This window comes from Armigeres subalbatus, chromosome 2, assembly GCF_024139115.2.
Source record: "Armigeres subalbatus isolate Guangzhou_Male chromosome 2, GZ_Asu_2, whole genome shotgun sequence".
Taxonomy (NCBI): Eukaryota; Metazoa; Arthropoda; class Insecta; order Diptera; family Culicidae; genus Armigeres; species Armigeres subalbatus.
The window spans coordinates 309,383,615-309,408,617 of NC_085140.1; the positions used below are offsets into that span (position 1 = coordinate 309,383,615).

A 25,003-nucleotide genomic window follows, 5' to 3' on the forward strand; every position below is an offset into this window, starting at 1 on the left:
ATACAGTGTTTTCAAACAATAGATGTCTGTGAAAGTCTTTGTCACTTTGATCACAAATCCAAGAGACCTGGATGCTTTATCAACAACATATGAAATGTGATCCGAGCATGTCAATTTGGAGTCCAATAGAACACCGAGATCTTCCACACAGTGCACTCTTTCAATAGTCGTTCCGAACAGGCAGTAGTTGAAGGTAATCGGTTGTTTCTTCCGAGAAAAAGTTATGATCGAGCATTTTCTCGGGTTAACTACAAGTCGATTTAGATCGCACCAATGAGCGAAAGCATCGATCTAGTCTTGTAGTAGATGACAATCGGCTATTGAGCAGATGCGCAAAAACATTTTAAGATCATCTGCAAATGTTAATCGCGGTCCTTTTAGAACTAGATGTACGTCGTTGAAGTAGAGAAGGAATATCAACGGTCCCAGATGGCTACCCTGCGGTATGCCAGACATCGCGAAAAAGCTTTCCGAGCGACAATCGCCTAGAGCAACTGTCAACTGGCGCTCAGTATGGTACGAACCAAACCATGCAAGCAGGCTGCCTCCAATTCTCAATCTATCAAGCTTGGCGATCGCAATGCTGTGGTTCAACTTATCAAATGCTGCAGTTAGATTCGTATAAATTACATCTGTTTGATCACAAGCAAGCATGCTGTATAACTTCGATACAGCGCATAGCGACGTGATTCCTCGATAATTGTTTATATCGCGCTTGCTTCCGTTTTTGTACACAGGAAACATTTCAGCTGTCTTCCAGCAGGACGGAAATACACCATTAGAAAGGGAGAGCTGGAAGATTCGATGAAGTGGATCCAGAAGGCAGGAAATGTTCGCTTTTAGGAAAACCGACGGAACACCGTCAGGTCCCGATTTGTACGACGTTTTTAGCCGCGTGGCTGCTCTCGCTATGGCATCTGCACTTACATCGACAGCGTTTCGTGTTTGATTCGTTAAGGGTACATTACCCGCTGCGCTGGTTATGGAGTCATTGGAGAGGCGCTCACTGACAAACACGCTAGCAAACTTGGCCGAGAATAGGTTACAAATTTCTTGTTGAGTTGATGCCATGACTCCATTGTAGACCATGGACGATGGAAGACCTACTTCCTTACGCTGCTCGTTTACGTAGTTCCAAAAGGATTTCGGATGGGATTTAAGCCGTTGCTGTATCCTCCGCTGGTAACGTTTAAAATAGAAACGACTTACCCGTTTGTATTCGTGGTTCAGCCTAGCATAATGGTGTTTCAAGGGAAGAGTGCGGAACCTTGTGAACCTTTTCAGGATGGCCTTTTTAGTAATTTTCAACGAACGAAGGTCATTTGTCAAACACGGAACCCTAGAGTCGGTATGGGCAATCTTCTTTGGAACATGTCTGGCATATGCCAAGACATGAGAAAAAGTTTGTGCAGCGATATTTGCATCGGCCGGGTCGAGGATACTCTGCCAATCCAAGTTAGACAGCACTTCGGCACTACTACAATAATTCGCCTTGCGAAAAACATATGACACAGCCGTTGAGGTACCAACATAGTCGCGGACGTCGTCATTCTCAACTCCAATTACTAGAGATGGATGGTGAGGGCTGCCTCTCACCAAAGGAACAGGTGCAGTGGAAATAAATGGAGCGGTGTAACGACCGCCGACGAAGCACAGATCCAGTAAGCGATTATTCTCATTCACGATGCAATTAACTTGAGATAAAGTTGCAGTACTGTAATTATCCAGCAACCTGAGAGCTCCCGGGTGAAACGAGGAATGCTCCTAATCAGGACGTAAGAAACCGTTGTGAGTTGGAACCCACGCGACTCCTGCAAGGTTGAAGTCGCCCAGAACGATGATTTCATCGTTGGGAGACGCTATTTCCGACGCAAAGAAGACTGATCGGCAGTGCGTGTCGATGAGTTCCAAGTCTCGAGTTCGGTCTGGAGGAATATACACCGCACAAACAAATAGTTTACGGCCTCCGAGCTGAATAGATACCCAAACCTGCTCCACGGTGTTGAACGAATCGTCTTCGATTACTGATGCCTTCAGCCTAGAATGTACAAATGAACATAAAAATTGCCTCAATCGATTCACTCACAACAGAAGATTTATTCAGCAAAGGATCTTTTCCCAGTGTTTCTCTTGGAAAATGAGCCTAATAAGTCAACGCGTTCAAAAATTATGTCAAAAATACTATAGATTTATAAAAGTGTATAGAAAAAACCCATTTCGAGCACTTATACTCATCCGATTTGCTCGCAACAAGTTGTATACGACGGGGATTTTAGAATTGAGCACAAATAAAAGTGAATGGTGGGACATATCTACCTATCAGTGCTCTTTTTGACTTTTCTTATAAGAAATTACCTCGAATTAGACATTTTTTCAAATGGCTTTAACTTGGAAATGTGCAAAATTTCTCGACGCTCCTTAAAAGGTCTGATGGTACTCTGGTACATGTACCACGTGTAAAGTAGCGGCGACATGCGACGACAAAAGACTTTTTTCCTTGTCAAAATCGTTGAATTTTCATAAATTTTCAATCGAGTGGCTAAAAACAACAAAAGCTATTTTTTATGATTGTAAAATTTGCTATGGGAAGGTTTGAGTATGACTATTATAGTAGCTTATAAAATAGAACATATCATACGGTGTAGATATTTGTTTTTTACGCATTTTAGGAATACAACTTTTTCCACATTTCTCACTAGGGCCACTATGACGCCTCTAACAATAATGAAAACCATTTGAACCGTTTGTTTGAGAAACTGCATATGTAACATTTATGGCCAAAATGAGATTTTTATATATTCTGAATCCTCGTCCAAAAATACGTATTCTGGCAAAAAAAAAACGAAAAAAAAATTTGTTCAGGAATGTATGATTTTTTTTTCGTTTGTTTGAGAAACTACATATGTCCACGTACTTTGAAGAGCAATTGTGGAGTACTGCTTACATTTTTTGCACTGAAAGTGCCCCAGGGTGTTGAGTTTTGCCAAAAACTATTGATCTGTATCGAAGAAATCGCAAGATTCGGTGCCAACTTGTTCAAAAACAGTTTTTTTTTGTTTTCTCGAAATAGTGTAAAATGGACTTATGCAGTTTCTCAAACAAATGATTCATTTTCAAATTAGTTTTGTACCAGAGCGTATGAAAATATAGTTGATTTACTTTTCAATAAGGGCAATAAAAGTATACAATCTGCGAAATCATGATTTGGTAGTTTAGTATGGAGCCCGACCATTGTGTACTGTGATGAAACACAGGAACATCTGACACGTATACCCGATCAAGAATGCATAACAAAATTATAACAAGGGGAGTTATTTATTTCAGAAAAATAATGTAACAAAATGTGTTATAAAATTGGCTGGTTAGTTGTTAAAATAACAAAAATTATATCAAAATTCCCTCTAGCCGTAACATAATTATATCAGAGGTTGTTACCTTCATTTCAACATTATAACAACCGTTGATATGATTATGAGGTACAAAAATCTACTTTCATGGTAATTGCCTACATCACGTATAAAAATGTGGTACGCTACTACGCCGGATTTCCATCCATAATGTAGGCAATTTACTTTGTACTAGCTATTTACATCGAACATTGATTCAAGTTATACTGGAGGTGATTACCTCCGCTTCTTTCCAATATCAAAAAATGTAGGCAATTATTTTGTGTAAATATACATATCTAATGTTGTTAAAATTTTGATATGAAATAAAACTGGCCGAAGACACATTTTTATCGAATTATCTAATTATAACACACGTTGTTTTAAATAACAACCATTGATAGAATTGAGTTACAATTTTGTTATGTATTCCTGATCGGGTAAAGTACCGCCTTGAACAAAACATGTGTATTACAAGAGTTGATGCGCTATTCGCATTCTAATCTAATACTTATGAAAAAGGAATGTAATTGTCGCTGAAAAATGCAAAAAAAAAACAAGAAACAGAATAGCGATAAGTCTTTGTCCTCACCTGCAGAGGATAAAGACAATGTTGCGTTCCATTTTATCTGCAACAAACATGGAGAGGTAATTGTTGCGAACTTTTCAAACTGCGATAACTTGTATACTTCAGAAGTAAAACACAAATTATGTTAACAGATGGTTAAGTTTATGTCTAAACATTGATAACTGATACTCATTTAATCAAAGACATTATCAAAAACCGACTTTTTCTCTAAATGCGCGGCAGGCGATCATTGTCCTATTTTGTTGCAGTTTGGGACAAACGCTTATTGCGAGCTGAGTTTGTCCCAACATTTACAAGAGAGGACAATGTTGTTATTTTACATTCCCTGCTTATGCATTCATTTTCCGGTATCATAGAGTAAAATATGATGCGTCCCCATCGCAGAATTTTTGTTGTCGCACATAAAAAATCCGTCAATATTTTCCGTGTTTTTTGTGTTTGCCTAACCGTCAAATTTGTACAAAACATATAACAAATGCACACATTTTAAATATATTTTTTAAAATGACAAGAAAACTATCAAGGGGCTGTCCACAAACCACGTAGACCGAAATTTCACTTTTTCAAACCCCCCCGTCCCCCCTAGTAGACTTTCGTCGACTTTTCCGAAACACCTCCCCCCACCCCTTGAAGTCTACGTAGACTTTTCCAAAATTTACAAAACCTCATATGTGACTGGAAAAATATGGAAATCAACCACATTTTAAGCAATTCAGCTATTCAATTCTATTTCCATGTAAACATTACAACAAAGTTCGTATTTAAAACATCATGAAATCAAACTGAACAAAATCCCAAAAACAAAAATCAAATTGAAACGAAATCAAATTTAATCCTCTGTCCATAACTCCTGAAATCAAATCTCAAAGCCAATCAATTTAATTACTGTTGAATTCAATTCCTCCTAGAGGTGTGCGCCATCGCCGACACTTTTGCATCGGCGCGCCACTGATAAAATCTGTCACGCATCTGACCTATAATTCTCAACACCGGTTCAAAATTGGGAAAACCGAAGAATTTTCAGAATTTGGAAAAATTTCGAGTTGAAATTCCGACAATGTTAATTCTACATTCCAATAAGTTTTGCGTGGAAATTTCGTAAAATTTCCCGATTGATAACCTTGAAATACTCCAAAGAACTCTCCATGATAATTCCGATGCTTTTCTTGAAAGTTCCACGTCATATCCCGCTGAATAATCATCTGTTGAAATCCCAAGATTTATCTTCTAAATTCCAAAAGTTTCCCCGTTAAGTAAGTAAGTAAGTAATTTTCCGTGGAAATTTAGAATGGTTTCCTACGATATTTTTTAATTTCTCTTGCAAATTTGGAACAATTTCTTTAGGAAATTTTAATAAATCTTATGGGCATTCCAAGGAATTTTCTGAATAATTTTCGGCGGAAATTCTAGAGAGTTTTCAGTTAAAATTTTTATGAACTTATCGTAAAAAATTCGAATAAATTTTCATGAAAACTAGAAAGGCTTTTTAAAAAAAAAATGCATTTTTTTTCGGAAACTCAAACTGTTTTTGGTGGGAAATTCAAATAACTTCTCTTGGAAGTTTTCAAAAACTTATTTAGAAATTCCGAAAATTTTCCATCGATAATTCCAAAGAATTGGCATTATAACTTTACAAAGAATTTTCCACGGCATTTGGAATAATTTTGCTTTTATGCCCAAAGAATTCCTCGCGAAAATTACGAAGAATTTCCAAAATTAAGAAAAAAAATTTTGAGGACTTCCCAGAATATCTCCAGTGAATATTCTGAAGGGTTTCTCGCGGAAATTCCGGAGAATTCCCTTCACAAGCTCCAAAGAATATCTTTTGAGTATTCTAAAGACTTTTCCTGGGATATTCCAAAATGCTTCCTTTGTAAAGTACGACATAATTTCCATAGTTTGCAAAGAAGTTCCGAAAATCAAAAGAAATTCTAGTAGAATCTGCAGTAAAATCCAAGTGGGGAAGTTGAAAATTTTTCGAAAATTTTTATAGAATACTTTGGAGATTTTTTCTGCTCAACACAGAAGAACTTTCTGGTGAAATTCTTGATAGTTTTAAGCCGTAGTTCAGACTTTTACTTCAGTGAAATTCATAACATTTTTATAGAGAAACGTAGAAACGCAAGAGATTATTTCGGTCAAGTCATGCAAAAAAAAAGGAAAATCCTAAAAATATTCAAACTAGTGAACTCCGCTCAAAGCTGCTGTTTTCAAAAAAAAAATCTGAAGGGTTATGTACAAGACACGACCGCCCAACGTAAACTACGTAGAACAGTTTGGTGCATTGAGGAATGTAGTCATATTTTAAGATAATTCATTCGATTACTTATGTCACTGGTTTAGAACAAAATTACCATAACTTAAAATATAAAAAATTGTTGGATACCGTATTCAGGGGTGACGTCCGAGCCCTCACCGACAATCTGGAGGTCGGATAACAAAATCGTTCAAAAAGGTCATTTATAATTCAGTTTTATTGTTCTCAGATACATTAAATCTATTCTACAAGCATTCTATGTAGTTGAAACAGTGACCCATTCTCACCCCCATTTGACCCGTTGTCTCCCCGACGACGGTACGATAACCTAAAATTTTAACTTTAAAACCCCAAGTGGTAATAATGCTTTTCACAGTTCCAACTGTTGCATTCGACTTAGAGTAAAATTAGTAGGGATTCAGTTTCATTCTAAGTTTTCGACCACTATTCTAGTTTATTTGTAGTAATATATAGGTGGAAATAGTGGAGTATGATTATTAAATAATACTGTTCTGAAATAAAATAACTCACTAGCGTTACATGGTTATGATATCCCAAGCAGCGCAGCACACGTTGAGCCAATCTTGTTGCAGTAACCATTAGAGTGATTCAAATTTTGACTTTTTTGCCCCTCGATGCTTAAACGGTTGCATTTGCCTTTTTAATAATCCTCCTAAATTTTAAGTTGATTTGGATCTAATTTGAGTGAGCACGCGCGGTTGAAGTTTGTATGAAAATTACTATGAAAACAGTAGCTTTCATGGAAAACCGTTCCCTAACGCTTCCCTTCAAGTTCTAAAAACATATGAGTACACCGGCAATACAGGAAATTTTACAATGAAACAGACCGTCTTTGTTGCCAAACGATTTGATGCTCGCAAGAAAATTTATTAAGGAAATACTGAATCGTGGGAAATTCGATAACATCAATATCAAAATGAGCATTTTTGTTCTCTTCATAACTTTGCTTCTAAACGAGAAATCACTTCGCAACAACAACTGCCTTTCAGTTTGAGAAGTATTCTGTGTACTCAATGTGTTGATTATATTTAAATAGTTCATGGGCCACCTCACGGAACGGTCATTCACATTATGGTTAGTTTTCATAGTAATTTCCATGCAAACTTTAAATGCACAGTCAAATTACATCCAAATTTGCTAAAAATTAGATCCAAATCAACTTAAAATTTAGGAGGATTATTAAAATGGCAAATGCAATCGTTTAAGCATGGGGGGGGGCAAAAAATTCAAAATTTGAATCACTCTAGTAACCATATTGTGAGAGAATTCGGGATATATAAGTTACTGTGATCGATGTGCAATATGTTTGTTGCTGGGGGTGTATACTGGTGAGTGCGTGTACCACGATTTAGCGATTTTACGACAGATGCGAGACGATACGCATCGGCCCTGGATCTTGCAAAGAATCTCTGCTCTGGCTACGGACAAACAGGTGCCTCTGTCCAATGGTAGTCAGAGCATCGAATCATCACTGGTGGAAGAATACGAGCCTTAGACCTTTGGCAGAATTTCCGCCTTCTGTTATTTGGAGTGACGAGGAGTAGTTGGCAGAGAAGGGATAGTCGTATTGTTGAGTCCGACAAAGAAGCGCGAGTCGATAAAACCCAGTTGCGCCAACTAGAAATCAACAAATACTAGCCATGTACCGTTTTGACTCAAATTCCGAACATGACTCATATTCCGAACTTTAGCTTTTAAATGCCCATTTTAACTTAATTCGTGTTATTTTCTCCACGGGAGTTTGAATTCGTTTGTTATCTTGATCCTCAGTGCGGAAAACCAATGACAGTTTTAGTTTTAGGGCTCTAAAACGCCAGTGTTCGGAATATGAGTCATATTCGGGATTTGAGTCAGAACGGTACCAAAAACAAGCCATTCGGTTGAGATGCGCCAGAGTAGTAAGTAGTAAGCGCTGCGGACGGGAATAGGGTATTTGTGCTGTTTTATTACAATCTAACTCCCACTATCTGGCAGTGGCATTATGGATAACATATTCGTGCAACCATATTATTAATATAATTGCAAGAATCTTAGATCCGGGAGCTAGAAGGTAATAGTTCTATTATAACCTATAGCCCGTTTCAATAAAGTATGCGTTCCGAAGCTATAGCCGTATACAATAAGCCCCGCATGATTGTACCCACAGAGTATCTGAAGTGCATTCAAACTTCCTGAATTAAAATTGAATTCTTTTGATTTTGGCGCATATTTAATAATAACAATATAATTAACAATTTGCAGTTTATCATAAAATGGCTTACCATTTTCCTAAGTTATCTTTGAATCGAACATGTTTGTTCATTTGCATTGCGATTATCGCATTATGACATTGCATTGCCGTTGCTAACAATCGATCATCCTATCCTTGCACAAACATGCGCTTGTATGTATATCGCCGACTGCGGTCACTGCTCTGGCCCTACTTTTTGTGGCAAACTGGTGCGAAGCACCGCACAAAAAGAAGAGCCCAAAAACCAACTACACTGAACGACGGCCGAATGAGACTCACGTTGCGAACGGGAAAAAGGGGTGCTGCCAAAATGGTCCAATACCCTACTTTAACGTTGATAATCAAATATTTTAATATAACTGGAAAATTGGTGGAGAGTTTCCAAGTCGATTGATATATAAATCTCAAAAATCCATCGAAAGATGAATGCGCTATTAACGTTCAAAATCTTACATGATTTCGTGACGGTCTCGGATTTGGAAATTTTCATTTGTCACCCTGTATCCGAGTCTTCCCCTTAGACGTAGTTTACGTCAAAATATATAAAAAAAGTCTGCGTAGACTTTTGATATACCCCCCCGTCCCCCTTCGTAGACTATCGTAGACTTTTTCGAAACCCCTCCCCCCCCCCCTTCAAGAGTCTACGTGGTTTATGGACAGCCACCAAGAATTTAATTTTGGAGACAAAATTGCCACCTGTACACGACGCCTCTGTATGGAAAGCAAATGTTCCGAACCCGAGCACGTTCTGCTAGTGTATCATTTTTAATCAGAAATTCGGTTAATACTCCGTTACCGGTATTAAATTAGGAAGTTTTCTCATGGGGATTATTTTGATCTCCTCTTTTCTACTGTTTCCTGACTACTGATTTTACCGCTGTAGAAAGAGAAAATCTCGCGTAACATATGATTACGGCTTATAAACCAAAACCATGATTTTTTATTTTCTAGCATAAATGATTGCTTTGTAAATGATTCTTTATCGTAGGTAAAACTCCGTACTTAATATCTCTTAAGAAACACATTTATTACTATTTTGAGTGAACGTCTCATGAACCATTTGCACCATAGTGGTTTTTAAGTCCTTTGTTGGCGCCCTTAACTACCATGCGGAATGTTTGCTTTGGTTTTTAAGCCGTTCACTTTATATTGTTTATTTAGAAAAACTAGCTTCAAGTTATTTCAAAATGTATATTCTTACTAGGTTTTTGATATATCGCATAGCAGAACTACTCTGGCTAACAAATCTAAACAAATCCTGGCTTTGAGCAAACGGCTTAAAAACCAGACGTGTTGCCGGTAATGCGAGTAAACGGCGCGACTTTTGTTTTAGCTGAAATTTTGAAGATTTCGAATAGTTTCTCAATTAATCTTTATCTGCTGTTATAATACAACCATTTACGTATAACATTGACATGGTTTTTGCAATGAAATGAGCTTCTACTTCTACAAATGAATTAAATTACTCATAGAAAACTTGAACCTCATTTTTCTCGGTTCAGCATTGTTGGTTTTTCGGCCCTAATCATATGTTGCTCGAGAAATAAAGGTTTTCGCGAGATTTTAGATCTTTTATTGCCGGGTTTTTTCAAAAGCAAACATTCAAAAATTGACAACAATAGCTAACACTCTCTGATTCACAAAGAATCTAATGACCACATTTGAGTATGAAAGCACAGACAAACAGACTAAACAATTAAAAATATGTCATCGTACACTAATTTAATCAATTACACTGATTCAGGATCTGTTTCATTTGGAGAATTAAACTTAAAAGTGACAGTTCGAAAATTAGCAAATAAACCGGTCATAAGAATGGCTGGTGCTACCCACCAATTCCAATAAGACATCGAAGCAAAATGATTCGAAATCGGTCAAAAGAAAAGATATTTTAGTTACTAGATAAAGATTGTCGCTTCGGTTCCCTTTGTTCTGCTGCCCGGAACATGTTGGGTACCAAGCTGTTAAATCGTATGGATTTTCCTTCTTTGACATTTAACTCCCCTATCCTTGCCAGCAAAAGATGTTCCGGACAGCGACGACAGCGACAATCTTTATCTGGTAACTAAAATATCTTTTGTCAAAAGCAATCTTGCTCTGCCAGCAGGTAATTATTGAAATGTCACTTTTAAGTTTAATTTCAGTTTAATTCTCCAAATGAGACAGACCCTGAATCCATTCATAAAATCATTATTTGGTTAAGCGCTCATTCGTGATGCACGAATTTGATTTTTCTCAAATTTCACGTAACGCTAAATTTGATGATTTTCTACCCCACTCTTCCCTTCATAACACTGTTTGTATGAAACGTTTAAGTTTTTTGTATAGATCGTAATGCTAGGCCTAACCCCCTTTCTCCCCCTACGGCGGTACGTAATTTGTGAAAGGCCCCTTAGTGTTTACGTGACTATGATGATTTTTCTAAACAAGTGTTCCATGTATTATGCGCGTTTGTCTGTGATGAAAGGTTTCAGAAAAAAAACCTCTGACAATTAATTAATAAAATCTGCCAAAGCCTTTATTTCCCGAATCAAAATCACGTGGTTGTTTCCAATGAGGAAAAGATCAGGTTCTCAAAAAAAATATGGCCACGTGGTTTCAGGCTTCTTATTTATATTTCAAAATCTTGCGGAAGACTGGATAGACAACATCCATAATTCAACCAAGGTTTGCAACACAAATTTCGAGTTGTTCAAATAACCATTTACCTTTCATCCAACGGACCAGATATTTTGCTGCCCGTTATTGCGCTTTCCGGAATTTCTCAACTGATTGCTCTTTGCACACACTTGAAGCCGCATACAGCTTCACTGTTTTGGCTCTTCAGGCTAGTCGTTTTGCACTGCTGCTGTTAGTCGATGATAATACGCACCAAACTCGAATGGGATGGTAACCGGTAGGAAGCCAATCTACTGCAAAGTATGTTACGGCCGAAGTTCAACGATTGCACATGCAGGTCAAAATAAAAGTGATGTATCCGAAGGACGACCTGTTGGCCATAGCTACGAGCTGTAGCCGATTCCACCACCGCCGTAGCTCCGTGATCCGCAGTTTTCCCCAGGGTTCGAACACGACACTACACTGATGCAACACACTGGCACACGCCAACACAGCTGATCCCGCACTGATTAGTATCTGTTTGTCCCGTTTGCCTCAAGAATCAAAAAATGCAATCTTCAATATTTTATTTTCTGCTTCTGTCGTGGCCGATCATTTCTGCTCTTGTTTTTGTTTGCTTCACTATTTCACTCTCACCGATCTTCGAAAATTTTCAATGATCTTGGATGGACTCTGCCCACTGTCTGTATGGCTATTTTTAACACATCTCCTCTTTTCCAGGTTGACCTTGATTGCGTTGGAACTCTGTCGAATAGTTGAATTTGAATTTACTTCAAAACCTCGGTGGTGAAAGTTTACAATGACCGTGAGGGGAGAAAGGACTTGCACTGCAACGAAATGGATCCGATCCCGACGATGACGTTATATCACTACACTTCTTGCTCACTTGCTAAGAGAGCTGCTTCATACTTTTGGCCAACATGAGCGGTGCCTCCACCGTAGAGCAGGGGTTTTCAGAATATGCGTTCAGCGTAACATGCGGCTCGAGTTTTAGTGTTTATGAAACTATACGGAATGCTAGTAATTAATAGTATGATGATGGTTTGATTTTTTTGAACGACGAAATAGACGAAATTTATAAACTCTTTATTAGGGGAGATGGTGGTTAAATGGACTGGGTCTGGGTATGTTTCAAATAATGAGTACTTACATTGAGACAAATAAACGTAAGATTTTTATTCGAACGCTTTATGAAAATTTGCCACAAGGAATCGGTATGGATTTCGATACGTTGCCTTATGAAACATGATTTTCATAAAAAAAAACTTGGATCAATCCATCTACAGTGAGATTTTGACCGTTTTTGATCATAGATACATAAAATATTTCCAAATTATTCCAGTATTAAATTTGAGAAAAAAAACTACTCAACTATTTCAGCCGACTGAGTTTGTTAATTTTAAAATTAGATGCCTAACAAAAGGCGGATCATATGGGTTGAGTGACGAAAAACAATTAAAAACGCATTGTAAGTCCAGCTGCTTATCTATTAACTGCTTGTCTGGTTAAATTCCTCTTAGCATGATTAGCTAATTTCGTAACACGTGTCAAATTTAATATTTTCTATAGACTTTGATATTATATAATCCAAAGCTAACTTAATCTTTCTTTGATTTGAATGAATCTCGATAGCACTCAATAATAACATGTATTTCGCCTTATGGAGGCCTAATTCTTTATTATTATTATTCATGTACAGTATCAAGTACAAATGAGTTATATTCATGTGTTAGTACAAACTAAAATTATTTTGCCTACCTCAGCAAAAACCGAGATTCCAACTGCGGATATCTTGGTATTTTTTTACCGAAATTCGGTAATTTTTTTACCGACATTTTTCGTCATAACTTTACCGAAATTCCGGCTGTTGAATTCTAGGCAATTGTAAAATTTCGAATTTTAAGTGTGTATATTTGGAAAAAAAATGCTCACAAACGCACACGAGTATGAGAAAAAGTGATTTATTAATGTCTTAACACAAGCTCATAATTGATATCTAACTTCTACAGAAGATATTTTTGAAATGTCTTGAAATTTTTACGGTTATGGTTTGATAAGATGTTTGCCTCTCGCTTAGACACTTGTCCTTAACAGATTTGCTCGCAACAAGTTGATTCGACGAGAAATCCTATCATATTGTTTCCTATTAAAAATTCAGTCAAATCGCACTATGGGCTCAAAAGTTATGACCAAAATAATACTATTTTTTATACGCACGAGAAAAGGTGGATTAATCAGGGTTTTTATACATGCTTCTAGAATAATGTATGGTACTTGATGCAAATTCAGTTCAATACAGAAAATATGGTTATTAAAAAAAGAAGCGATGAGGCTTTTGCTGTATTTCTTTGTTTTGCGATGAAATGAATATATGTTCAGTGAGCTGGAAAACGGAACAGTATCCCTATATGTAGCATAATCAAAATGGCACAAAATGTTGTTTTTTTTTGCTGTAAAACTGAAAAATGCAGCAGGGCTGTGCTCTTGGAAATGATTTGAGATTGTTTTTTTAAGTTTCAGAGAGAATTCTGAATAAATTTGGAAAATTTTGTGTAGAATTATCTTCAGAGGACATCCTAAAGCATTTTCTGAAGTAATTTTTGGACAAAATTCTCAAAGATCAGCCAGAATATTTCCTGATAAAATAGTTCTTCTTCTTCTTTTTCTTTTTGGCATTACACCCGATTCTTTTTTTACACGGGGGATGCGTGCCGTGTGAAAAAAATCCGTGTAAAAAAAATCCGTCTTATTTCGAGAAACCGTGTAAAAAAGCCGTGCAAAAAATATCCGTGTAAAAAAGTAACCGAGTCTTTGTTAATATAGGGGCGAGCCCCTCGCAGTTTAGTGTTCATTAAGCACTTCCACAGTTATTAACTGCGAGGTTTTTAAGCCAATTTACCATTTTTGCATTCGTATATCATGAGGCTAACACGATGATACTTTTATGCCCAGGGAAGTCGAGACAATTTCCAACCCCTAATTGACCGAGAATCGAACACAGCCACCTCAGCATGGTCTTGCTTTGTAGCCGCGCTGTTGTTGTTGGTTGAACATTTTTGATGATGGTTTGTTGATCGGTTCTGAACCTTGGTCCATTTCAGCCATGTGATTAAATTTTCACTAAAATTTGGACGTTAAATTTTCATTAAAAGGTAATGTGATATCTTAGGTTTTTCATTAGAGTTAATTAGTCAGCCCCTCCTTAGCCTGCGGTAAAACGCACGGCTACAAAGCAGGACCATGCTGAGGGTGGCTGGGTTCGATTCCCGGTGCCGGTCTGGGCAATTTTCGGATTGGAAATTGTCTCGACTTCCCTGGGCATAAAAGTATCATCGTGTTAGCCTCATGATATCTTCTTCTTCTTCTTATTGGCATTACATCCCTACACTGGGACAGAGCCGCCTCACAGCTTAGTGTTCATTAAGCACTTCCACAGTTATTATCTGCGAGGTTTCTAAGCCAGGTTACCATTTTTGCATTCGTATATCATGAGGCTAACATGATGATACTTTTATGCCTAGGGAAGTCGAGACAATTTCCAATCCGAAAATTGGCTAGACCGGCACCGCGAATCGAACCCAGCCACCCTCAGCATGGTATTGCTTTGTAGCCGCGCGTCTTACCGCACGGCTAAGGAGGGCCCCATAGCCTCATGAAAAATGGTAACATGGCTTAGAAACCTCGCGGTTAATAACTGTGGAAGTGCTTAATGAACACTAAGCTGCGAGGCGGCTCTGTCCCAGTGTGGGATGTAATGCCAATAAGAAGAAGATAGTCAGCAATTTAAATTTATATCGCATTTCCTATATCATAGGCACATCAACATAATTTTATTAAGACTGACTCTTGTTATTAGTATTTGATTAATAATTGATTAGTATTTGAACGAACTTTTAGAACTTATTTTGTTTGATGGGTACAATACTTTAACGCTACTGATGAGGAAACTGCATCCAATTGGGGCGTCTCGTGGACTTTTGCTACATCTGTTCTACTATGCTGATAAAAAAATATTCATCAAGCTGAGTGGTTTCGAGTGAAAGTTGTGCATTTAATCTAATATTACAACATTTTCTTGTACAACTTAACCAAATATTAGAAGAAAAAAACAATTTAAATAGGAAAATATATAATATTCAACCGTCTAAGACGAATTAAGTACTCTCCATTTAATTCCACCAATTTAAATAGAAAGGATTTACAAAACAATAAATAGCTTATTAATCTTTTTTGTTACAAAAATGTTTTAAATTTAGATGCACTTAAAATTTTAAACTCTCGCAAATCATCTAAAATCTAACTTGGTAACAGTTGGTAATAACTGGATATTGCTCAGAATAGAGATCTTTCAAATCGTCTTATACCACCATTCGGGGTACACGGGTCCCATCGCCGCTAATATTTAAACTCTCACATATTTTGTTGCTATGAAATAAATGTTATTAACCATTATTAGTATAATAATTAAGTATAATAATTATACAATTATTGTTTGATGCGACCCCAGATTGTGACGACCAATGAGTCAGATTTAGAAGCTGAAATGTGTTCCAGTTATTTAATTTTTCAAATTTAGTGAAAACTATACCTTTTTATCTATGTTGATTGATTTCGAGTATTCGTAAAAAAGCATTATTTAATGTCTCTTTTGAAAACGCAAACATTAATTTATGTAATATTGTTCTTGATGCATTGCATATTCATCAGGAGAAAAAAGAAAAACAAACTGTTTCCAATCACCGGAGTATGAACGAAAGCGTGAGCGGTGCGCCTTTGGGCAAAGCACAGTCCGACACTACGATCGAGTCTAACCGAAGGTGCGTCGCGTCGTTGATTGTTCTCGCAGCGCGTCGAACGGGTTTGACTCATGCGTGCATAGCAGAACATGCATCTAAACGTGCTTGCTTCGCATGCGAAAGAGGATGATGTGAGGAAACGGAGAAAGCTGGCAACGCTCACGCTGGTTCTCTGCGCGCGGAGAACGAGTGAGCATACCAAGGTGGAAATTATTTCAAATCATTTGTCGTGGCGCAAAACTTTAAATTTGACTTCTGGCAGCGCTGCTGTTGGTTCATCATTATGGATCGTACGACTGGCAAAAGCTTTCTATGTGATGGGGTGTGGTGTGTCGGAGAAACACACATTTAGCTGCAATTTGACTGTACGCCAAGCATGTGGCGTTAACTTGATCTGCCTACGAAATATTTTGTTTCTTTAGATGTTTAGATGTTAAAATCATTGGAAATATTACGTGAAACTTTGTTTAAAAAAATTTCTGGGTGAATTATTTGCCCTAACAATTAATTGCTAAGGCCCAGGACATTAATTTCCTACTCCTGACCTAAAAATGGTTACCTGTTCCATGAACAGGTAGAACGTATGGACGAGTCGCCTCTGATCCAATTCAAAACGACTCTGACAAAAAAATCACTCCAACTAAATAAATAAAAGAGACTTTTTATTATAAAAACCCAGATTAATCCACCTACAGTGAGATTGTGACCCTTCCTTAGTTAAGTATAAGGAAATATTTCCAGACTCCAGTATTTAAAACAAGATAAAACTATTCAGCTTCCCACGGCGATTTACCGCGAAAGTCAAAAAATAATTGCCTACCCAAAGGCGGATGTCATGGGTTGAGTTGTACTCGTAATTTCCAGGGGACTCGATATTAAATAATCCAGAACTAACTAAATAAGTCATTGATCTGAGCGAAACTCAAAAGCGTTCAATAATAATATATATTTCGCCTTATGGATGCCTAATTTTGTAAAACTAATCGTGTTTAATACCTTAAAAATGAGTGAGATTTTCATGGTAGTAAATTTTAGAATTTGCATACATACGCACACATACATGCATATAAGTGTGTCTCAAAACATGCTCACATTTGCTTTCTAGCTTCCACTGAAGGCATTTTTTAAATCCCTTTCACTTTTTACGTTTTTGCTTTTCTGAGAAGATTTTTTTTGTACATGCTTCTATATGTTCCTCAATTAAAATCATTTGTTTCTTTGATTTTTTATGCATATTTCCATATCATATCATTTGTTATAATTATATTTTCAATATTAAAGTAAATTTGTTTCAAATACCATACATTTTATTTCATAATTTACGAGATTTCTTGATAGATGAATACGTCACACACCTGCGTAACGCATACAAAGTGAAATTATGGACACTTCCGAAGGAAGGGTCAAAAGCCTATTTAAATCAGGCGTCAACAGTGACCATTTGAGCAACGTGGATAAAGATTAATGGAAACATATTCAATTACCATGGGGAATACGGAATAGGCCTGGATTAGACCTTCAGTCTAGAAACTGCCAACGAACACACAAAAAAAGGTTTCGTAGGGTAACCAACTTGATTTGGATCCCTACACATTTTAGACCCTCCTGGCGACATTTTCTTGATTTCTGAACTTGATGCCAATTTCAAAGTTTGATTCTTCTGATTTCGGCCAATATCAAACGTGCCATTTGATACATATAAGCAGATATCGGTAAGCACTTCCTCTAGGGGTCCAAATTTAAAAATTTAAATTACCAAAAACCCAGATTAATCCACCTAGCGGTGATGATGCCTTTCTCGTACGGTAAAAAAAAAGTATTTTGGGCATTACTTCTGAGCCCATAGTCCGATCGGGCCAATTTTCAATAGGAAATAATGATACAAGATTCTGCGTCGAATGCAACCTGTTGCGAGAAAATCGGTTCAGGGTAAGTGCATTAAAAGTGAGCTAGATTTTTATACGCACTTTTTTATGAGGAAAAGTATTTTGGCCATAACTACCAAGTCCATTGTTCGATCCGTCCAATTTTCAATAGGAAACAATTAGGCAGGGTACTGCGTCGAATGCAGCCTGTGAGGGAATATAAAAATGTGAGGGAATCTGTTAAGTTCATTGAAAGTGAGCTAGACTTTTTCACGCGCTTTTTTCTGAGAAAAAGTATTTTGGCCATAACTTCCAAGCCCATAGTCCGATCCGGCCAATTTTCAATAGGAAACAATGTGGCAGTATACTGCGTCGAATGCAACCGCGAGTAAATTGGTTGAGGGTAAGTGCAAAAAAAGTCAGTTGTTATTCTGCTTTCGTCAATCGTGGACGTCTAGCAGCAGATTGTTTTCGGACTACGGCAACCGTTGTAGGTACCGATCAGTTTAGATTTTTTTTGCTTTGTCTGCTTGTCGCGGTAGATAATAGAGTGCGAAATGATAGAGAATACGGTTCAATTTCGTTTCCCTGTTTCTGCTCCCCGGCCGAGCTGGGTTGAGATCGCCGGATTTGTGCGGCAATTAGATGTGGATGTATCGTCTATGGAAACAGCAATAGACAGATCACTGTTTGTTAAATTTGCTACACTGGATGCAATGCAGGATGCATTGAAGAAGAATGTGGAACCAAAAAGTTTCATTATTCTAGTGGAAAGACAGTTGAAGTAAATATGGTGATTGCAGGCAGTAATGTCCACTACATCCATGTATTTGACTTACCCACCTGATTACCGGATAGTGAGTTATTGTCGCGTCTTTTGCGCGCACACACATACGTACACACACAGACATCGGGGCAGCAGGGACTTTGTCCAAGGGCTTGACGACCCCTCCCCATGGCCACTGCGAGTCAGACCGGGACCATTGTCCCTAACCCCTAATCCCAAGGCGTCAAGCGACCCGTGAAATAATAAGCTAGGCCTTTAACGGAGCCTGTGGGGTACCTGGGCACCCTCCACAGTAATTGTCCCTTACCGCGTCATGCTGGGCTCTGGCGTGGTGGACCTCTTTTCCCGAGCAACTCGTGGGACCAAAATGGAAAACCAAGGCAATTCTTCAACTAGTGGTAGTAGTGTAGGCGACAACCCCTTCGCAAGAGGTGGGTTGTTCAGGTACCCGCCTAGGAGGCCAGAGGCAATAGTCGGCAGCTCAGTGCGCAGCGCCAGCGTGGGTCACTTAACCTTCCTCTCGGCTAAAAAAACGCCGGTAGAGGTTATTGACGGCCCATGGCTTGTGGAGGCGATGAACCGCAAACGCGATGGGCTTTCGGCCTTCGAAGTGGCGACGGAACAGCTGGACGCCATCATCGACTTTGCGTCATCGAAGCATAATATCAGTAAGGACCTCAAGAGGAGCTTGTAGAAACTTCGAACGTCGATGTTGGACGCCAAGCTGGAAAAGGCGGTCGGGACGGCCAAGTGCGAACCCGTGAAATCCATGGAGTCAAGGTCTACCCAGACTGAGGCCCAAGAATTCGCGGATTTGGGCAAGGTCGAATCGACCGAGGACGTGCCAGCGAAGACGGTGGTGCCAAAGTCTGCCCAGACCGAGGCTCAAGTATTCGCGGGCACGTCGGGGTGGCTGCTCCAACGGAGCAGACACAAAAACGGGGGAGACAGTCTCCAGGGGATGAGCTCCCTGGGGGCCGCCCCAAAACGCGGAGGGTTACTACCCCGAACAAGGGTAGTGGGGCTGGGAAGCCGAACCCCGGCCAGGTACCTCCAAAACCGGGGGAGGAAGGACCTGGAAAGGTCCGTCCACCCAGGAAAGACGGTGGTGGTGGGTTACGGCAGGCTGAGAGCTCTCAGCCGCCCCAGACCAGGGAAATAGAGGGGGATGACGCCTCCTGGACCCTGGTCAAGAATAAGAGGAAACCGAAGACGTCAAGGGCCGAAATGAAGGCCCAGGCGAATGAGGGTAGCAGAAAGTCTAGGGTAGGCGCCAATCGCTCCAGGGGCGATGCCCTAGTCATCAAAACGGACGAGGCTAAGTACTCGGACGTCTTGAAGGCGATGAGGAGTGACGTCAAGCTCGGTGAACTCGGCGCCGACGTACGTCGAATAAGACGTACCCGGACGGGCGAGATGATCCTCGAGCTAAAGCGGGGCGTCTCGCAAAGGGCGCCGCCTACAAGAAGTTGGCGGAGGAAGTCCTAGGCGAGACGGTCAAGGTCAGGGCACTCACGACGGAGGTGAATCTAAGGGTTAAAGACCTGGACGAGATCACCGAAGTCGAAGAGCTCGTCACGGCACTGCGGCGACAGTGTGAAGTGGAGGCGTCCACCGCAGCCGTTCGGCTACGGAAAGGTCCAGCAGGGACACAGGTAGCATTGGTTCGGCTACCTGCAGCTGACGCCTCCAAGGTAGTCAAGTTAGGGAGCGTCAAGGTGGGGTGGTCGGTATGCCCTGTGGGCATATACGAGCAACCCGAAGTTTGCTTCAAGTGCCTGGAATCGGGGCACAAGCAATGGGACTGCAAAGGCCCTGACAGAAGCAAGCTCTGTCGACGCTGCGGATTGGAGGGACATAAGGCACAATGCTGCACGAACCCTCCTAACTGTTTGATCTGTTCCAGCAAAGCTGCGAACAGCAAGCACCCCATGGGGGGTTCGAAGTGCCCGACGTTTAAGCGTGTTGCAAAATCACAGTGCAGGTAACGCAGCTAAACCTGAACCACTGTGATGCAGCCCAGCAACTGCTGTGTCAGACAGTTGCTGAATGGGGGACGGATATCGCCATCATAGCAGATCCTTACCGGGTACCCGCCAGGAACGGTAATTGGGTCACCGATGGGTCTCAAATGGCAGCGATATGGACAACGGGGAAATGCCCAGTTCAAGAGTTGGTGTCTTCGACACACGAGGGCTTCGTCATTGCCAAAATCAACGGGGTCTTCTTCTGCAGCTGCTATGCGCCTCCTCGATGGTCGATCGAGCAGTTCGGTCGAATGCTAGATTGTTTGACGGCTAACTTGATGGGGCATAGGCCGGTGGTGATAGCGGGGGACTTCAACGCTTGGGCCGTGGAATGGGGAAGCCGATCCACGCATCAATCGGGGCAGATCCTGCTGGAATCACTGGCCATGTTGGATGTGGACTTGGCTAATGTCGGTACCAAAAGTACCTACAGCTGGAACGGCGCCGAGTCGATTATCGACGTTACGTTCTGGAGCCCTGGCCAAACGAGTAGTTCGAACTGGAGGGTAGATGATGGCTACACTCACAGCGACCACCTGGCGGTTCGCTACAGTATCGACTATACGACCAGCATTCAACGGACGGAAGAAGGGGCGAGGCCTAGTCCTCGTATGTGGAAGACATCATACTTCGACGACGAGGTGTTTAAGGAAGCGCTCCGCCGCGAGCACAATACTCTCGGTCGGAGTGGCGAGCAGCTGGTAACAGTACTCTCGCGTGCATGCGATGCCACCATGCCTAGGAAAGTCCACCCTAGGAATGGGAGACCACCGGCTTACTGGTGGACTCAAGCAATTGCGAACCTGCGCCGCGCCTGCCTACGGGCAAGGAGGCGGATGCAGCGAGCACGCACAGAAGAGGAGCGTGTTGAACGACGGGTGGCGTTCGTGGCTGTTAGAGCCGCTCTGAAGACTGATATTAGATCAAGCAAAAAGCCTGCTTCGAGGGCCTGTGTCAAAGTGCCAACCCGAATCCATGGGGTGACGCTTATAGGGTCGTAATGGCCAAGACACGTGGGGCGATGGCCCCTACAGAGCGGTCTCCAGAGATGCTGGAGAGGATCATCGCGGGCTCTTCCCACGTCACGACCCAAGCCCCTGGCCTCCCTTCGTGGAGCTGCCAGGAGCCAGGGTGGCCGACGAGGGAAGAGTAACTGTGGCGGAACTTGCGGGGATTGCACAGTCCCTTAGCGTAGGTAAGGCGCCAGGCCCGGATGGTATTCGAACCTGGCCATTAAAGCGGCCATTGCCGAGGCTCCCGAGATGTTCAGATCTGTCATGCAGAGATGCCTGGACGAGGGAGTCTTCCCTGAAGCATGGAAAAGGCAGAGCTTGGTCCTATTGCCAAAGGCGGAAAACCACCGGGGATCCGTCGGCATATAGACCAATATGCCTGCTTGATATGGCGGGGAAGGTGCTCGAGAAGATCATCCTCAACAGGTTGTTGATACGCACGGAGGGTGCGGATGGTCTATCGAGTAACCAGTTTGGCTTCCGAAAGGGTAAGTCGACCGTAGACGCTATCTTGTCGGTTACCAAATCCGCGGAGATAGCTATCCAGCGTAAGAGGAGGGAGTTCGTTATTGTGCAGTAGTGACTCTCGACGTGAGGAATGCTTTCAATAGTGCCAGTTGGGCAGCTATTGCAGATGCGCTCCTGCGTCTTGGAATTCCAGTACCTGTACAAGATTCTCGGAAGCTACTTCCAGAATCGAGTACTGGTATACGACACGGAGGCGGGTCGGAAGTGTGTTGACATAACCTCAGGGGTTCCGCAAGGTTCCATACTGGGTCCGGTGTTATGGAACGTCATGTACGACGGTGTCTTGAGGTTGAAGTTCCCGGTGGGCGTGGTAATCGTTGGCTTCGCTGACGATATTACGCTGGAGGTCTACGGCGAAGCGATCGAAGAGGTGGAGTTGACTGCAGCCCACTCGATCGCAATTGTGGAGGAGTGGATGAGTTCCAGGAAGTTAGAACTGGCTCACCACAAGACTGAGGTGGTTGTTGTTAACAACCGAAAGTCGGAGCAGCAAGCGGTGATAAGGGCAGGCAACTGCACGATCACCTCTGAACGCTCAATCAAACTCTTGGGGGTAATGATCGACGATAAGCTCACCTTTGGTAGCCACGTCAATTACGCCTGCAAGCGTGCCTCCACAGCTATAGCGGCACTGTCCCGGATGATGTCCAATAGCTCTGCGGTTTATGCCAGCAAGCGCAAGCTTCTGGCTAGTGTTGCTCTGTCTATACTGAGGTATGGGGGGCCAGCTTGGGGCACGGCCCTGCGTATTAACTGCTACAGAACGAAGTTAGAAAGTACGTATAGGCTCATGTGCCTAAGAGTTGCGAGCGCGTACCGTACCGTGTCGCACGATGCACTCTGCGTCATCACCGGTATGATGCCTATTGACATCGTTATCGGTGAAGACATAGAGTGCTTTGAAATGCGCGGCACGAGAGGCATCCGCAGGACTGTCAGGTTGGCCTCAATGGTCAAATGGCAGCGTGCGTGGGACAGTTCCACTAAGGGTAGATGGACACATAGGTTGATACCGGAGATAGGTACGTGGGTCAAGAGACGCCATGGGGAAATCACTTTCCACCTGACCCAGGTCCTTACAGGCCATGGTTGCTCCAGACAGTACCTACACCGGTTCGGACACTCGGCCTCGCCCGAGTGTCCGGTGTGCGTTGGTTTAGAGGAAACGGCGGAACACGTGTTGTTCGTGTGCCCGCGTTTTCGCACAATGCGTGACCACATGCTTGCCACATGTGGTCTGGACACTACCCCGGACAACCTAGTTCGGAGGATGTGTAAAGATGAAGTTGGCTGGAACGCCGTTTTATCGGCTATCGTCCAAATCGTCTCGGAGCTACACAGAAGGTGGCGCGTGGACTCGAGGGATGGCTAGTTCAGGCGCAAATAAGAGGTGGTCCAAGGGTTCGGAGTCGGCTTCATGGGTCATACCGGTGCCCTGTGGTCGAACTCGATCCTTTTATCGAACAAGTGGCCGCGTGAAAAACAACATGGTATCGTCGCTTTCGCGGCGTCGGTCAGCCGGGCGGGTTCCGAGCCCGAGGACGGAAAGGGGTCCTCGTCAAGGCTGGGGCAGGCGTAGGCACCGCGTCGGCAAGTCCCTCTGTGTGCTGGCGAATAGGCCCTATCGCAGAAAGGTCAATTTGGGGTGCACGCGGCATCATCATTCTTGATACCAGTCGTGCAGAGGGAAGCAGGCGCGAAGTCGACCCTGCCCACCTTCCGAGGACATAGGGCGTGGTAAGGCCACCTGGAAAGCCGGCAATGCGCTGGCACGATACCATGGTGTTCTTCTAAAAAGCGAGTCACGATGTTCGATGCTGCAAGGACACGCAGCTAACCTCGAGGGTGCGTTATGCACTGGCCCCCCTTTGAAGCATTACTTTCTGGTTGTACCGAAGGGACGATGGGCTTGGCGGCAATGGAAACGGTTTAGCTGGTCGGGGATGCAGTCCTGCCTCCCTCATTGGAGGTGGCCCCTAACCCAGCACTTCCTGGTCAACCCAGGATGTTTGTTGAGCAGATTCCCCCTCCATTGTTTAGGAAGAAAAAAAAACACACACACAGACATCACCTCAATTCGTTGAACTGAGTTGATTGGTATATAACACTATGGGTCTCCGGGCCTCCTATAAAAAGTTCATTTTTGGAGCGAACATATAGCCTTTACGTATACTTAGTATACGAGAAAGGCAAAAAAATAATATAGATTTTCATTATTGGGTTTTGTGATTTTTTTCTCTGACCTCAATCAAAATTCCCTGATTTTTCCTGACTTTCAAGGTTTTTACAGGTAGTCGACAACGACACCCTGTCGAATGAAGTGGAAAACAGTTTGGAATAATGGAAACGAGAATCCTAAATCAATTTAAATATTCATTAGGGCTAGCTATTAGGAATTCAAAATAATTCCAATAATTCTCGTCCGATTGCAATTATTTAAGTTTTAACATTTATAATGCTTGTCAAACAATTACAAAAACCAGATAGAATGGATTAAGTAGCTCTTAAGTAGTAGATTAAGTAGTAGTCCTCTTTGGTCCTCTTTAAACAAAAATCAATAGCGATCAACTAGAGAACACACTGTGCCGGGATATTTTTGCACGTAAATCTGTGAAGTCTAACTATAAGAAAAAATGGGTAATGTTTAGCATGTATCGTGTGCACACACGGACTGACAGACATGTGTTCAGCTCGTCGAGTTGAGTCGATTGGTATATAACACTATGGGTCTCCGGACTTTCTATAAAAAGTTCGTTCTTGGAGAGAAAGGCGAAAAGATAGAACATGACTAATCTACTAAATATTCTGAAAAACTTGATGCTATATGAAAGTAAACCGAATATTAGGTCATATGTAACCATAAAAACCCAACTTAATTCACCGAG

The 25,003-nt window shown here is 41.5% G+C and overlaps 2 protein-coding genes across 9 annotated transcripts in view; both read right to left on the bottom strand.

Moving 5' to 3' along the window:
- The window catches only part of LOC134212565 (carbohydrate-responsive element-binding protein), a 182,562-nt gene that overhangs the window by 155,514 nt on the left and 2,045 nt on the right, over positions 1-25,003 (bottom strand). For 7 of the 8 annotated variants that reach the window (XM_062690549.1, XM_062690547.1, XM_062690546.1 and 4 more), the window contains exon 2: positions 11,192-11,846. The exons of the other annotated variant lie outside the window; for it this stretch is intronic. The gene's annotated coding sequence lies outside the window, so the exon portion shown is untranslated. The remainder of the gene's footprint in view (positions 1-11,191; positions 11,847-25,003) is intronic. 8 annotated transcript variants of the gene reach the window in all.
- LOC134209853 (uncharacterized) lies at positions 292-2,369 on the bottom strand. Its single transcript, XM_062685874.1, has 3 exons — positions 2,356-2,369; positions 1,805-2,038; positions 292-1,732 (listed from the first exon to the last, which is right to left on the bottom strand). Exons 1-3 carry the CDS (start codon positions 2,367-2,369, stop codon positions 292-294), a joined length of 1,689 nt encoding a protein of 562 aa, XP_062541858.1.

What these genes read in the sequence shown, in the direction of transcription:
- LOC134209853 (XM_062685874.1), bottom strand. An exon ending in TTCAACCTTGCAGGAGTCGC is followed by an intron (nt 1,733 to 1,804) that starts GTGGGTTCCAAC and finishes GGGAGCTCTCAG; the next exon opens with GTTGCTGGATAATTACAGTA.